At 40.8% G+C, this 12,743-nt stretch overlaps 2 protein-coding genes across 2 annotated transcripts; both read right to left on the bottom strand.

Annotated features, from left to right (window-relative positions):
- Positions 1 to 2,205: 2,205 nt before the first annotated feature.
- On the bottom strand, positions 2,206 to 5,999 carry LOC134639206 (protein limb expression 1-like). Its single transcript, XM_063490317.1, has 6 exons — positions 5,869 to 5,999; positions 5,075 to 5,271; positions 4,302 to 4,442; positions 4,127 to 4,222; positions 3,089 to 3,166; positions 2,206 to 3,008 (listed from the first exon to the last, which is right to left on the bottom strand). Exons 1-6 carry the CDS (start codon positions 5,942 to 5,944, stop codon positions 2,553 to 2,555), a joined length of 1,044 nt encoding a protein of 347 aa, XP_063346387.1. The 5' UTR covers positions 5,945 to 5,999; the 3' UTR covers positions 2,206 to 2,552.
- Positions 6,000 to 6,947: 948 nt separating this feature from the next.
- On the bottom strand, positions 6,948 to 11,967 carry riok2 (RIO kinase 2 (yeast)). The gene is made up of 10 exons (XM_063489753.1): positions 11,804 to 11,967; positions 10,302 to 10,440; positions 10,095 to 10,211; positions 9,791 to 9,966; positions 9,597 to 9,685; positions 9,278 to 9,469; positions 9,093 to 9,185; positions 8,514 to 8,948; positions 7,740 to 7,839; positions 6,948 to 7,418 (listed from the first exon to the last, which is right to left on the bottom strand). Exons 1-10 carry the CDS (start codon positions 11,867 to 11,869, stop codon positions 7,257 to 7,259), a joined length of 1,569 nt encoding a protein of 522 aa, XP_063345823.1. The 5' UTR covers positions 11,870 to 11,967; the 3' UTR covers positions 6,948 to 7,256.
- Positions 11,968 to 12,743: the final 776 nt, after the last annotated feature.

The raw sequence follows: 12,743 nt of genomic DNA, 5'->3' as shown, positions 1-12,743 counted from the left end.
TCATGTCTATTTTATTTATATCCTATAACACATTTAAACAACAGAAGAGGACCCAAAGTGCTTTATAAATAATCTAAGGAACTTGGAAAGAAAAGCGACTGGACTTCTTTAAGTTTCTTGAAGATATTTCATCTCTTGTCCAAGAAGCTTCTTTAATCCTAAGAGCAGTTGGTGAAGAGTCCCAGATTTTTAAGCCTTATTGGGAGTGTCCCTAGGAGAGTCATTGACCCATTATTGATCATCAGCTTAATCATAAATCATAAACATTTACATTCCAGGTCTCAATAAACCCAGTTTCAAAATATATGAAAAGCTGAGGGGTGTGTTTTGTTGTGTTAACTAATTGTTCACAGTGATTTAGTTGTAGTTAAAATCAGAATTTGCAAATTCATCATGATTGATCTCATAAATCATTACATGGCACTCTTCCCTACATAAGCTGCCTTTATAAGTTAAAAGTATCGGTATCAGTATTGGTATTGGCAATACTGGCCCTCTATTTATTTGGTATCATCAATACCTAAATTTACAGTATCGCACACCACTGGTCTTCGCTCGTTTCTTCACCTTTTCCCGACACCCTTGCATTTAAATCCAACTTCGGTCTCCTTGTGTACCTGGCCTATACGACTGAACATCAGTCCCTATTCCTTGTTTCGCATAATGGTATGATGACAGTCTGTCTTTCCATGGTGTGCCTATCAATGTAAAGTCTCACCCCTGCCTGCTCCTGCATACTGACGGGCCATTGATATTAGACATATGAAATTCTCTGGCGGGCCAGATGTGGTCCACTGGCTGTACGTGTGACACTCCTGCCTTAGATAATTATTTTCACTCACTAGAAAGTCAAAAATGTCTTTACCTGCAAGTTAGTGGAATCGCTGCATAATTTCCTCCATCAACATACTTAAAATCTAAAATTTGACTAATGCACTATGACATAATCAAATTATCACAGTCTGAAATGACACATAGGATGTTTAAAAAAACCAACCAAACAAAAAAAGCCACAGGTTATGAGGGCAGAAAAAAACATTCATTTTGAAATGTACTTTTAAAATGACGAAATTAATGTTTCCCCTGAACTATGCATTTGCTATGTGTCCTTTACCAATGTAAAACAATCAAATAACATGTAAGAGGTCAGGATCTTTCACTGTTCTTAAAAAAAAAACCTGACACATTACATGGCAGCCTAGACATGCAGGGAGGAGTGAAGCAGGGAGAACAAGTTTACATACAGTCATGTGAAAAAGAGTGTCTAAGCAGTCTATGATTTCCCGTGAAAAACTAAGGACACCTGACTGCTTCCATAGGAACTAAAAGGGTGAGCGGCAGCCAGGTGCTGTTAATCAAATGCATTTGATTAACTGACAAACAGAAAGACTCCACTGGCCTCAGTATGTTCAGTGTTACAATTAAAGAAAGACAGAAAGAGTATAAGTTGTTTGGAAAGTTTGCCAGGGGAAAGCCTATTCTGTCTAAAAAGAACATGACAGCACAGCTTAGGTTTGCAAAGTTGCATCAAATCTTCTTGAGAGATGAGTCCAAGGTGGAGCTATTTGTTCATAATGCGTAGCACTACATTTGGCAAAGCCCAAGCGCAACATATCAGCATAAACACAACTGTCACCACAGTGGTGGAAGGGTGATAGTTTAAGCTTGTTTTGCAGTCACAGGACCTAGGCACCTTGCAGTCCCTGAGTCCACCATGAACTCTAAAACTTTGATCAAATTGTGTCACGTGCCAGGACAATGATTCCAAGCACAACAGCAAATCTACAACAGAATAGCTGAAAAAGGAAAGAATCAATGTGTTTAGTGGCCGAGTCAAAGTCCAGACCTAAACCTGATTGAAATACTGCAGGGGGACTTCAAGAGAGCTGTGGATAACAAATGCTAACAAACCTAAATGAACTGAAACAAAGTTGTAAAAAAAAGACTGATAAAGTCAAGTTACTGCTGCTAGAGGTGCTTTAGGTAGGACTGCATAGAGTGCTATGAAAATGCTCTTTTTTGTGACTGTGCATGCTACATTGCTACAAGAATGTGCATAAATAAAATGTAGGACAGTGACAGAGTGCTCTTCATAAAAAAACAAAAACAAATAAAAAACTGAGGTCCACGTTAAAAATGTAATTAGGTTTTCTACTATTTAATGTAAATCACTTGAATGCTATATTTATTGTTGTTAAAGCTGCTTATACATTACAGTGAGCCATACTTTTATAGTCACAAACTAAACAGTATGTTAATAATGGTTGGGCATCATAATAACACCTCAACCCAATTTTGTAAAAACTCTTTTTAAACTCTCAGTCATGCTGACAAAAAACATTCTAGTTGCCTTCTGTGTAGCAAATGTAGATGTAGCAGATTTTTTCCAAAGGTAGCTGCATAGACAAAGAATACCCTCACTAACTTCTCATGTGTCAAATATGACAGAAAACACTTCAGAAAAGAGCTTCATGGTTAATCCTAGTGGGCCTTTAGGAGGTATAGAGTTAAATGGCAATATATTTCGCCCATCCTCTACTTTGTGATTCAGTTTATTCAAAGTCATCTAAAGGCTCAAATGTTTGCTCTGAGCATGGTGAAGGACTATCAGAGAGTCCAGAGGCTTCACAGACTGTTTGCTGTGTGTTTTTATGGACCGGTGGCAAATGGCTTAAGGGCTGGGCTCTCTGGGCTTCTGTGTCCTGGCTGTAAAATGTGTCTAAAGGCAGGTGCTCTTGCTTGTATTTGCGACTCAGTGAATGGCTGAAGACCTCAGGTGTGTGGTGAATGTATGCTTGGCTGAGAGCCAAGCTAAGGATCTCTGTCTTTTCCTTGTAGAAGCGCAGCTCTACGCCTCGACGCCGGGCCAACACTAGCTCCCTCTGTGCCACCTGCAACTCAGCTCTGATGAGACCCGGTGATCTCTGCTCCCGTCCGAGCCAATCCAGAGCCATATTGCTGCGCACGTACTCATCAAGTCCTCGCTGAGAGTAATATCTAATCACACTCTGAGATGGAGGAGAGAAAATAGGCCATCATCACTTCATAGATACGGAGACGCTGACACTTAATCAAGCAGGACCCATACCTGTCGAGAGCACTGCCTTTCCCTCAGAGCTTTCAGAGTCCCGTTCCAGTGCAACAACTGGAAAATTGTCATCATCTCCTACAGAAAGATGAGGTTGAGAAAGAAACACAGTCAGAAAGGAAAGTTTAATGCAGCTCCACGAGTAATGAGTTAAACCTAACAAACCAGATTAGTGTTGTAAGTCTGACAAAGACAAAAATATGAATATTTATTACATGTAAGTGGTTGGTTTGACATAACTATCACAAATCCTCAAGCACAAGGTATGTTTCACCTCGATTTATAAAACACCAACTGGGTGAACAGCTGCCATGTGTTGGGAAACTAGTGACATTACTGTTAAACAGAGAGTCCATACATTAACTTAAACCAACATAATTAGACGCAGATGGAAAATTATACACCCAAGTTGTTTCAGGTTGACGTCCGTGTTGTACCTGCTGCTCTGTTTACAATTCTGCTGCAGTACGAAACCATTTGACACCTCCTGCATTAACTGCAATTATAAATTATACATTCTAGTGACAGCTGCAAAGCTTATATTCAATGCTGCGTGCAGACCTGTGCACAAGTGTGACTACATTTCAGCCCATGCGCATGTGGATAGTGTGTGTATTACTTGGACACGCTCCATCTCTATGAGTTGAGTTTTAGCAGGAATGATAATGACCCCATTTCCTTCTACTAATAACCCCTCTGTCTGCAGGCATGTGCTTATTTATACAAAAGGTAGAAATATTAGGTGTTTAATAACACATGTCTCTGCCAGGGTCTGAGAGATATGTAAGAGCAGACCAGAGGGGTAAACGATTCCAAGGAAGGGCAGAATTGCCACCCACGGGGTGGCAATTTTTTTTTTTTTATGTTTGCCTTATAAACTGTTGATACTTAAATTGTGGGTGTTATTATAAACACTCTATTTATAGTGCAAAGTGGCACTTTACACTGTAAGTGTAATGCTTGGGATCTTTCAATCTGTCTAGTCATGAAGCCATATTTATGTAAAGCAAAAGAAAAAAATGTTTCTTTGTTCTTTACCTGGAACTCCAGCATGCTCCTTCCAATGTAGGAGTGAAGCAGCAAACTGTAGGTTCCTATACTGGTACCCGAATCACATGCTTCTTCTACAGAAACCTTTAAACGCATCACAGTGCCTGTTAATACTGAGACATACAAGTTGTAATGATGTGTGTTTGAACTAGCTTACACATACAGCACTGTCTCTGGCCGCCTGACGCAAACTATGAGCGATGAACTCAGGGTCAATGCGTCGACATGGCAACTCATTCACAAGTGAGTTCATCAGAGCCACGCGAGCCGCGTCCCTCCGAGCTTCTGCTTGAGTTTCACACACCTGAGTATGAGCAGAAAACCAGCAAAGTGCGTCAAAAGGAGTGTACGGGCCTCAGGCTGCGTCCACATGTCTGTAAGTGGGCACCCAGTCTTGTATTTTTTTTGATAATTTTACACTTGACTGCAGCTAATCATGGGATCTGAACTCACATCACTATTGAGATTAGGAATTCACAGATACCCAATCATATGCTGCCTCTGAGCTGGGGGCTGCTGTCTGAATCACAATGAGCCCATTGAGAAGCATCATGAGATTTAAACTGAACAACATCATTTTAAAACGACTTTTAAAGTCAGTGTGACAATGTGAAATTTGATTCTATAACACTTCTATAAAACCAAAAGAATAACATTTTGTATAAAAGCTTGCTATGGCTTTTATTTGCTGGTAATTTTGTTGAATTGTGCTGGTGCAAAGCAATTTTGTAATATTATTAAAAAGTTAAACAAGTGATAATGTAGCATAAGTTAATACTGGTTATTACTATTACTTGCTCTAATTCTGTTATTTATGTACTCAACCTTTAGCATATAGTGGTATATTTCCTGTAGGGCTTTAAGGATAACAGCTGTTTATTCATATGAGCACATTAGATGAAAGTGTTGTTAGAGCACTGTTGATGTCAAACACACCTTATAGTTACCAAAACAGCTTCCTCCAGGAAGCGTGACATAGCAGACGTACGGAGGACCAGGAGAAGGTGCAGATTCGTACAACAGCAGGCTCTCTGTCTGACCAGCTCCTTTCCCACCAAAACCATCTGAGTCACTGGAGGAACCATTCAGCTGCTTCTGCTCCCAGAAGTTATGAAGAATGGCCACCACGTTCACTGCACATACATGCATGTCAGCACGAAGATTGAAAATGTTTGTGAAAGGCCACTGTTAGGAATTCTTGTGTTTGTATCAAGGAGATGTTATTCATCTTTCTGGGGTTCCCTTATATCATTCTGCTAACTCTCCTGTGTCATCACACTTGCTAAGCAGAAATTTTGACTTAAAAATAGAAATCAGACATCTGTGTTTATCTGCCATACCCAGACAGCTTATATTTGAGTAGGCTCGGGAACTGAAGGGAAGCACCTCACCACTTAACAATATCAGCATTTCCGAACACTTTTGAGCTCACTCTGACCCAGAAATGGGTTTAAATGTTCCCAGAGTCCTTTACTTCGTGGCAGGAAAGTCACTTTAGGGCCATTTATGGCAACAGGGAGAACTTAACTTGCATTTATTTGAGCTTTAGAGGAAATGTTACAAAGTAAAACAATGAAACACTCCCCTGACTTTCTTTTAATGTGATGCATTATTGCCTTGCTAGTGGTAAAAACCACTGTTAAGCAGTAAGACTTGTAGCTGTGCTTTAATATCTTCTTTGCTGTTGAAACTAACCTGTAAGTTTGTCACAAAGTTTCTTGGCTACTCACAGTCTTTGGGGCCGGCGCCAGTCTCAGTCTGTGATAAGTACGACATGATGCTCTCCTCCACTTTCACGTCACTCATCTTCTCTCAGCATTTAGTTCCTGCTGCCTCAAACACGTTCAGACCATTCTCTTATTAAAATGATCCACCAAAACAGCACGTCTGACTCTGAGTAGCTAAGTAGAGTAGTAACTGAGTAGCCACCACCGTCACCATGGCTCAAAATTAGAAGGAACCTCCACTCCCCTTTCTCCACCTCCCCAAATCCCCCTCCTCCTCGTCTGTTTGACCATCTCGCCAGGGCTTCTCTTTTGAAGCAGACCACCTTTGTCACCCTCTCTGCCAATTAGCTCAGAGGGCCCCTCGGTCGTCTTGTACATGCACACACACAGAGGTGCAGAGCTGGAATGCTGAGCCCCTCCCCTGGGACTGTGCAGCTGCCTAATCCTTGAGCACAGTTGGACGGTTTAAATTCGACCCAGCAGCCAAGTTGAAACCACGATTTTTTATAATTAAAAAAAAGGAAGAGGAAATTATGTGAAGAGGTCCAGCTTAAAAAAAAAATGCCCGTACTCAGGATTACAGGGAAAATTTTTACCCAGGCCTTTTTTGGATATGTGGGGGGTGGGATATTTTTGACTTCACGCGCAAATTCAGGCCCACTGAGCTTCACTCACTCTGTTCACTATGAAAGGCCATTGTTCATGTGTGAATTCAGACGCTCTCTGAAAGCCTCCTACGCATAAATTAACTGAATTTGAAGAAAAACGTGTTTCGTTTTTCTTCCTTCGGACTGCCTCAATATGTAGCCCATCCATTTCCGTCACCTTTTCATGATTAATGCGTTGGTGTGTGCTCTCAATGAATGTGCACTATTTGAATTTTAAATCCCTGTCCACGTTAGTGACTTCGTAAGCGGCACATCCAGACTGAGCATGAACCTTTGACTCTGTAACAGGAAGCTAATTAACATTGTTCAATCTGTTGTAGAGCTCATGTAGGTATCAGCACACACACAAAAAATGAAGCACTAACACAATGATAAATAACAAGCGTTTTGTGAAAACAAGTGCCTTTATTTAATAAGAAAAACACTTCCATAGTTTAATCATACTGTTTTGCTAAATTAAGCAGTCCATATTTGTGTATGCAAGCAACAAAATTTTACTTAAGTTCAAAAAGAAAACCAAGAGATTTTATGAGAACAGCATCCAAAACAGTTTTCACTTTATGTGACCTCCACTTTGATTTCTGTGTGATGATTCAAATAAGCTGAGTTTTTGAATAAATACACAGTATTTATTAATTGTGTTTACAACTTCAGACAAAAAATTAAAAAAGCCAAAAAAAAAAAAAAGGGGTGTTAACATGAATTTCATCAATGCTGTTCTCTTTATCCCCAGAATTCGCTGGTCTCCATGCTAGACTTGATGTTATTTTGGTTTTCCCTCCTGGATTTGGTTACCAAGTTGGCCTCACCCTTCTGTAGACGTCTCCTCTGCGCCGCCTTCTGCTGTTTGGTGAGCTGCCTCCGCACCTTCTGACGGATTACCTCCTGCAGGACACACGATAACAACAACAGGTCATAACAGATGAATATACTCACCTCCTGTCTCTGAAAGTCAGACACAACACTGTGCTGGCATGTTGTTTCTGTGTTAATTCACCTTCTTACAAACTGAAGCTCTTTAGCAACACCTACGGGACATTTTAAGATTTTCCCCAAAATTGTATAATGTGTCTGCTGCAGCGTTGGCTGAAACTTCCAAATGATGAAGATATCAAATCTGTCACCATGTTTCTGGTTACTGGGTAGAATAGCAGAGTGTCCCTGCCAACCATATATGTCAACAGTGTAAATCTATGTTATACTTACTGGTGGTATGGTAGAGCAGCTCCCTGTGCTTCCCATCGTGGCCTCACTGTCTGTCCTTTTCCTCCTGTGCTCTACAATTTGTAGAAGACTATCTGCATCTCTGCAGGGAGATAAAAATTACATCATAGCAAAGCACATAAATGTACTGTAATGTAATGTACATACTTCATTAAACCAGCCTAATTTGACACAAATTAGCATAAAATTTGATTCACTGTCTCTATAATTCACTAACAATTCAGAAAAAAAAAAAACTGAATTAAAAACTTGGCATCTTTTGTCTAAAGTACTTGTAAATGTAGCAGTGACCAAAGCAATAACAAGAAGGTTTCAGTGCAGTACTATACCTCTTTACAACCGATTTCAGACTAGTGAGTGCCAGCAAACACTTGCCGACCGATTGCAGAAAACACCCTTTTCCCTAGCAAGTGGCAGCTGCCAGGGGATCACAGACAAGTCTCTAGCCCTGAGTCAATAGGGTTTAGCAACTGATTTTAGATTACCAGCAACCCCCACAACTACTCGCCAACCTGTCAGGTACAACAAAATTTACAAACCAGTGGTTGCCAGAAGGTCTGTGACTGGTCTTTAGACTGCTATGATTGGGGCTTTATTAGCCAGCTGCAGACTTATTTGAACATTACAAAACACAAATATTTATATTTCCCATATGCCGTTTTCCTGCAGTACCATTTATCTAATAGTGGTACATAATCATCAAAGAATAATCTTCATTTTGGGGGTTTTATTGTGTTGGCTATCCACTACTTTTACCTGAAAGGTTTAAACTCCTTGTTGGAGGTAGAAAGGTCTGCCAGCTCTGGGAACTCATCCTCTGCTTCCTCCAATTCTTCATCTAACTGCTTCTCTGTTTCTTCATCACCTGGAGGCGAAGATGCAGTCTCAGTCTCTTGATCCTCTTGAACCTTGTTCTTACTCTTTTCACCGTCCTGATCTTGTGTCTCTGCAGATGTTTCGCTGATTCGTAATCCCTCCAGTTCCAGCATTGCATGTTTATATTCCTCCATGTCCACAGCCTCCTCTCTTTCCTCATCTGTTGCCTCTTTGGCATCCTCGTCGTCATTGTCATCGTCGTCCTCCTCCTCATCATCATCCTCAGGTCCAGCTGGGTGTAGCAATGCACCATCTCGCTCCATGTCTTTCGTAAAGCCACTGGCTGAGACTTCAACATCTAGAGAATATGACCGCCTTTGGAAAGAAACAGGAGATCATGTTAGAACTGCTTTTCATTTCAGAGTCTGACCTCCACATTTACCATTTAAAATGTCATTCAGTTCCCTGTATTCATACATGTTTGTTATGTTTTGACTAAAATAATGTACAAGCAGTTACCTGATGTCTTTGAAAGTTGGAAAGAGCTCGCTTTCATAATTGAATCGCTTTGCAAAGAAGTCGCGGATACATTTGACGTCTCGATCAAAGTACCTACAAAAAGGAGTCGTAAAAGTGGACAATTATAAGTTGTATGCTTTAATATTTTTAATTGCCAACTTTAAAACTCGAGCAAATAAACCCACCATTCAGCATTGGGGTGTGATGTAGACACCATCTGAGGGAAGTCAATCATTGTTATGTGGTCCTGGTCATCCAACATGAGGTTGAACTCGTTAAAATCTCCGTGAATCAGGCCATGATTGGCCAGTTTGACTATGAGGTCCATGAACTCACTGTACAGGGCTGATGGATCCTGTAATTCATGAACCTGACACCTAGTAGAGTGAGACAATGCACACAAATTATGGAAGAAAACCCCCCCCCCCCCCCCAGTAGGAACAGTACTTTATTTCTATTTTAATATACAAATAAAAAGAGGAAATCAATGGCTTGTTAACATACAGCGGATATCCATTGATGAGCTCCATCACTACAGCATGTCTGTTATAATCCACAGGTTTGGGAACTGGAAAGCCTCGATCGTACAATGCCTGGGATTAAAGAGGAGACAGACATTAAAATCCTCCAACAAAACAGTTTTTTCTATCACACTTGTAAGTGGTCTAGAACAGACTCTCACTCATTTGGTTCATTACCTTCATGTAGGCAAACTCCCTCATGGCAGAGAGGCGGGAGAGATAGAGCCAGGACATGTTCTTCCTATGTTTGTGGTAATCTCTCTTGTTCTTCAGATTCCTGAAAGATGTACGCCCCAACCTGTGCAGCTTCAGAGCATACTGCTCTCCGCTTGGACTTGCCACAATATATATATCTACATGCAAGGTGAACAGAAAGAAGAAATATTTATATAAACATGAGCACATAAAGGATTCACGGTAAAAGCCTGAAAACCTGAAAGAAAACACATTATGATTATAAATTAAAAAACAAAACACTTACCCGACTCTTTGCCAACACCCATTTGGTTGCCAACAGAAATGACTATTTCTCTGGCGCACAAAGTCTTTAAGGCCAAGTAGTCATATCCTCCATAATTCAACTTGTAACCCTGGACAGCTGAGATCAACACACACCATCATGTTAGAAAGCTAATCACTTACATCATAACTTGTGAGACAAAGCTAGTGTTTTTGTAAGTTTTCTTACTCTTGGTGCGCTCATAGACCACGAGCTTGTGTTTCACAAGCTCTCTGAGGATCTTGTTGCAGCCACCGTGCTTGAGGCTTGCAATGGAAGACAGAAGACTTACTGGAACAATCTCATGGTTTTTCATCCCCATCTCAACCTGCGTGAAAAATTATCATCATTATCATCAAAATTATCATCACCAGTGAGCTGACAGATTAAATTACAACTGCGTTGTAATGTATCTTAAGGGAAAAACAGCCTTTGCTCATTCCTTCTGTCTATGTCCTTAAAATTCCCATGTTAAATTCTTCTTCCAGTTACTTCCTTCAGGGGTCACCACAACAGATCATATGCCTCCATCTCACCCTATTCCTAGCATCCTCCATTGACTCACCAATCTTTGCTTGTCCTCCTTCACTAGAGCCATACTCTATGGTCATCTTCTTTACCTCCTGGCTGGCCACTCCATATTCAACATCCTTCGCTCAATATATCTATTAGCCCTCTGCACATGTATCAAGTTTGCCTCACCACCTTGGTCTCCAAACTGCTCAGCCTGAGCTGTCCCTTTGATGTACTTATTTCGAATCCTGTCCTTCCTGGTCACTCCCAACAACAATCTTAGTATCTTCAGGTATGCCACCTCCAGCTCAGCTTCCTGTCTGTTTTTAGTGCCTCTATCTCCAAATCATACATTATAGCAGGTCTTAATGTAAACCTCCCCTTTCCCTTAACCTGGAGAGCTGTTCCCACCATTTTGCTTCTACTCACATTCATTCCTTGTCCTATACCTCTACCTCTCCAGACTCTCTTCCACCTGCTCCCTACTTTCACTACAGAGTTCATAATATCATTTGCAGACGTCATAGGTCACGATGATCCATAGATCAATGAAGGAGGGCATGCAGCAAAACCCAGGACCCTAATTTTGTGCCTAAAAGACTGAAAACAAACACTAATTACAGAAGAAAGCTGCTTTAATGGTCTAACACATATCACAAGGAACATATTAGCCTCAATGACAAACAAATCCCTATAGGGCAACTGAAGTGCTGCAGCAGCAATTTCACATTACAGATATGAGGTAGATAAAGCAAGGATTAATACATATGCAGATGAAGCGACTCTTCAGAGCTAGTGTGCACAGGACAAGTACGTATGCTTGGCAACCAATGTCGCCAGTGGTTTGTTTGTTACTGATGACAGATCCCAAACTCAGAATATTTCTACCACTGACACTCATATTTTGAAATTAATTGTTTTAAATATGCGTCTTGTGAATCCACCATCAGTCACTAAACCACAGGAGTACACTGAAACGATGTTCCGTTTACCTGACATGAACTATGAATGCCTGTGTATGTGTGCTCGCCTTCATTACAACTACATTAACATCTCGCAGGCTGCTGTAACAGTGCCATGTGTAAAAGTTCATTAATGAGCAATAACCAGCTGACCAAGCTCTGGCTTAGCACAGGCTAACCAACTGGGACCGAATTAGCAGTTAGCTTTGTACTTACCGCAGTAAGGACTCGGAAATCATCTCGGGATAAATATCTCAATATCACAACATTTAACTTTCCCATATTTTAGCCGGCACACACACGGTTACACTGAGCAAGCTCTTCAAGCTTTTCTTAACCTAAAGGTGCCACATTCCTTGTAAACACACGTGCAAGGCGGAAGTTCTAGGAGCGGAGAAGACGTCACTTCTGGCTCTAGAAAAACTAACGCCGGATTGGATCAAAGCTGCTGCAAGTACCCTGACCTCCAATCACAGCAGAGCCTACTGTGTCCCTCCGGCAGATGGAAACGTGCCAGATTGGATCTGCTGGAGGGACACAGTTTTAACTCTTATTAGCCAACACAGGGGCGCATCTACTGCATCTACTGTTGTGGCATATGATGGCATGTGCCACCCTAAAATAATCTCTTGCCCCCCCTAGTGTCACCCTAGTTTTCCATATTACAATGTTGTTTATTTATAATAAAACAAGGAATAAAAACAGTCATGGCCAGGGGCAACAGAAATTAAAATATAACTATAAAAATAAAATTCTAGTAGACACAATCTGCACAAATCCTTAAAAACACTAAAAGTCTGTTTAAAATATTAAAACAGCCAGTGTCCCCAAACATCCTCTTCAATCCCTTACTTCAGTCCCAAACTACTAATAGAAAGAAGAACATCGGCTGTCTTTTTTTTTTTAAATACTAGTCTTATCTCATTTGTCAGTTGGGTCAGTACTTACCCTGGGTGAGCAGAACTCTCAACTCTACCTGCCACTGATTCTGATCAGTGGCAGGTAGAATCAGTAACTAATTACTGATTACTTCCCCCAAAAAGTAATCCTTGTCATTGTCATGAGACACTCCCGCAAAAAAATCACGGTTTTAGTAACGCAGTAACGCAGCGTGCTCACGGGAAAGTAACAGTAATCTACCTTTTTTGCAATAGTA

Source organism: Pelmatolapia mariae, linkage group LG12, assembly GCF_036321145.2.
Source record: "Pelmatolapia mariae isolate MD_Pm_ZW linkage group LG12, Pm_UMD_F_2, whole genome shotgun sequence".
Classification (NCBI taxonomy): domain Eukaryota; kingdom Metazoa; phylum Chordata; class Actinopteri; order Cichliformes; family Cichlidae; genus Pelmatolapia; species Pelmatolapia mariae.
Note: the sequence above shows the minus strand (reverse complement) of the source record. Positions and strands in the feature narration are given on the sequence as shown.

Bases quoted from the DNA above. Each gene is read 5' to 3' on its own strand.
- LOC134639206 (XM_063490317.1), bottom strand. From the start codon at position 5,944: ATGAGTGACGTGAAAGTGGAGGAGAGCATCATGTCGTACTTATCACAG. The intron at 4,223-4,301 runs GTATGTGTAAGC...ATGCGTTTAAAG, and splicing joins AGGCGGCCAGAGACAGTGCT to GTTTCTGTAGAAGAAGCATG. The intron at 3,167-4,126 runs GTAAAGAACAAA...ATCTTTCTGTAG, and splicing joins GGAGCATGCTGGAGTTCCAG to GAGATGATGACAATTTTCCA.
- riok2 (XM_063489753.1), bottom strand. From the start codon at position 11,869: ATGGGAAAGTTAAATGTTGTGATATTGAGATATTTATCCCGAGATGAT. The intron at 10,212-10,301 runs GTAAGAAAACTT...TGTTGATCTCAG, and splicing joins GGTCTATGAGCGCACCAAGA to CTGTCCAGGGTTACAAGTTG. The intron at 9,967-10,094 runs GTAAGTGTTTTG...CCTTGCATGTAG, and splicing joins GGGTGTTGGCAAAGAGTCGG to ATATATATATTGTGGCAAGT.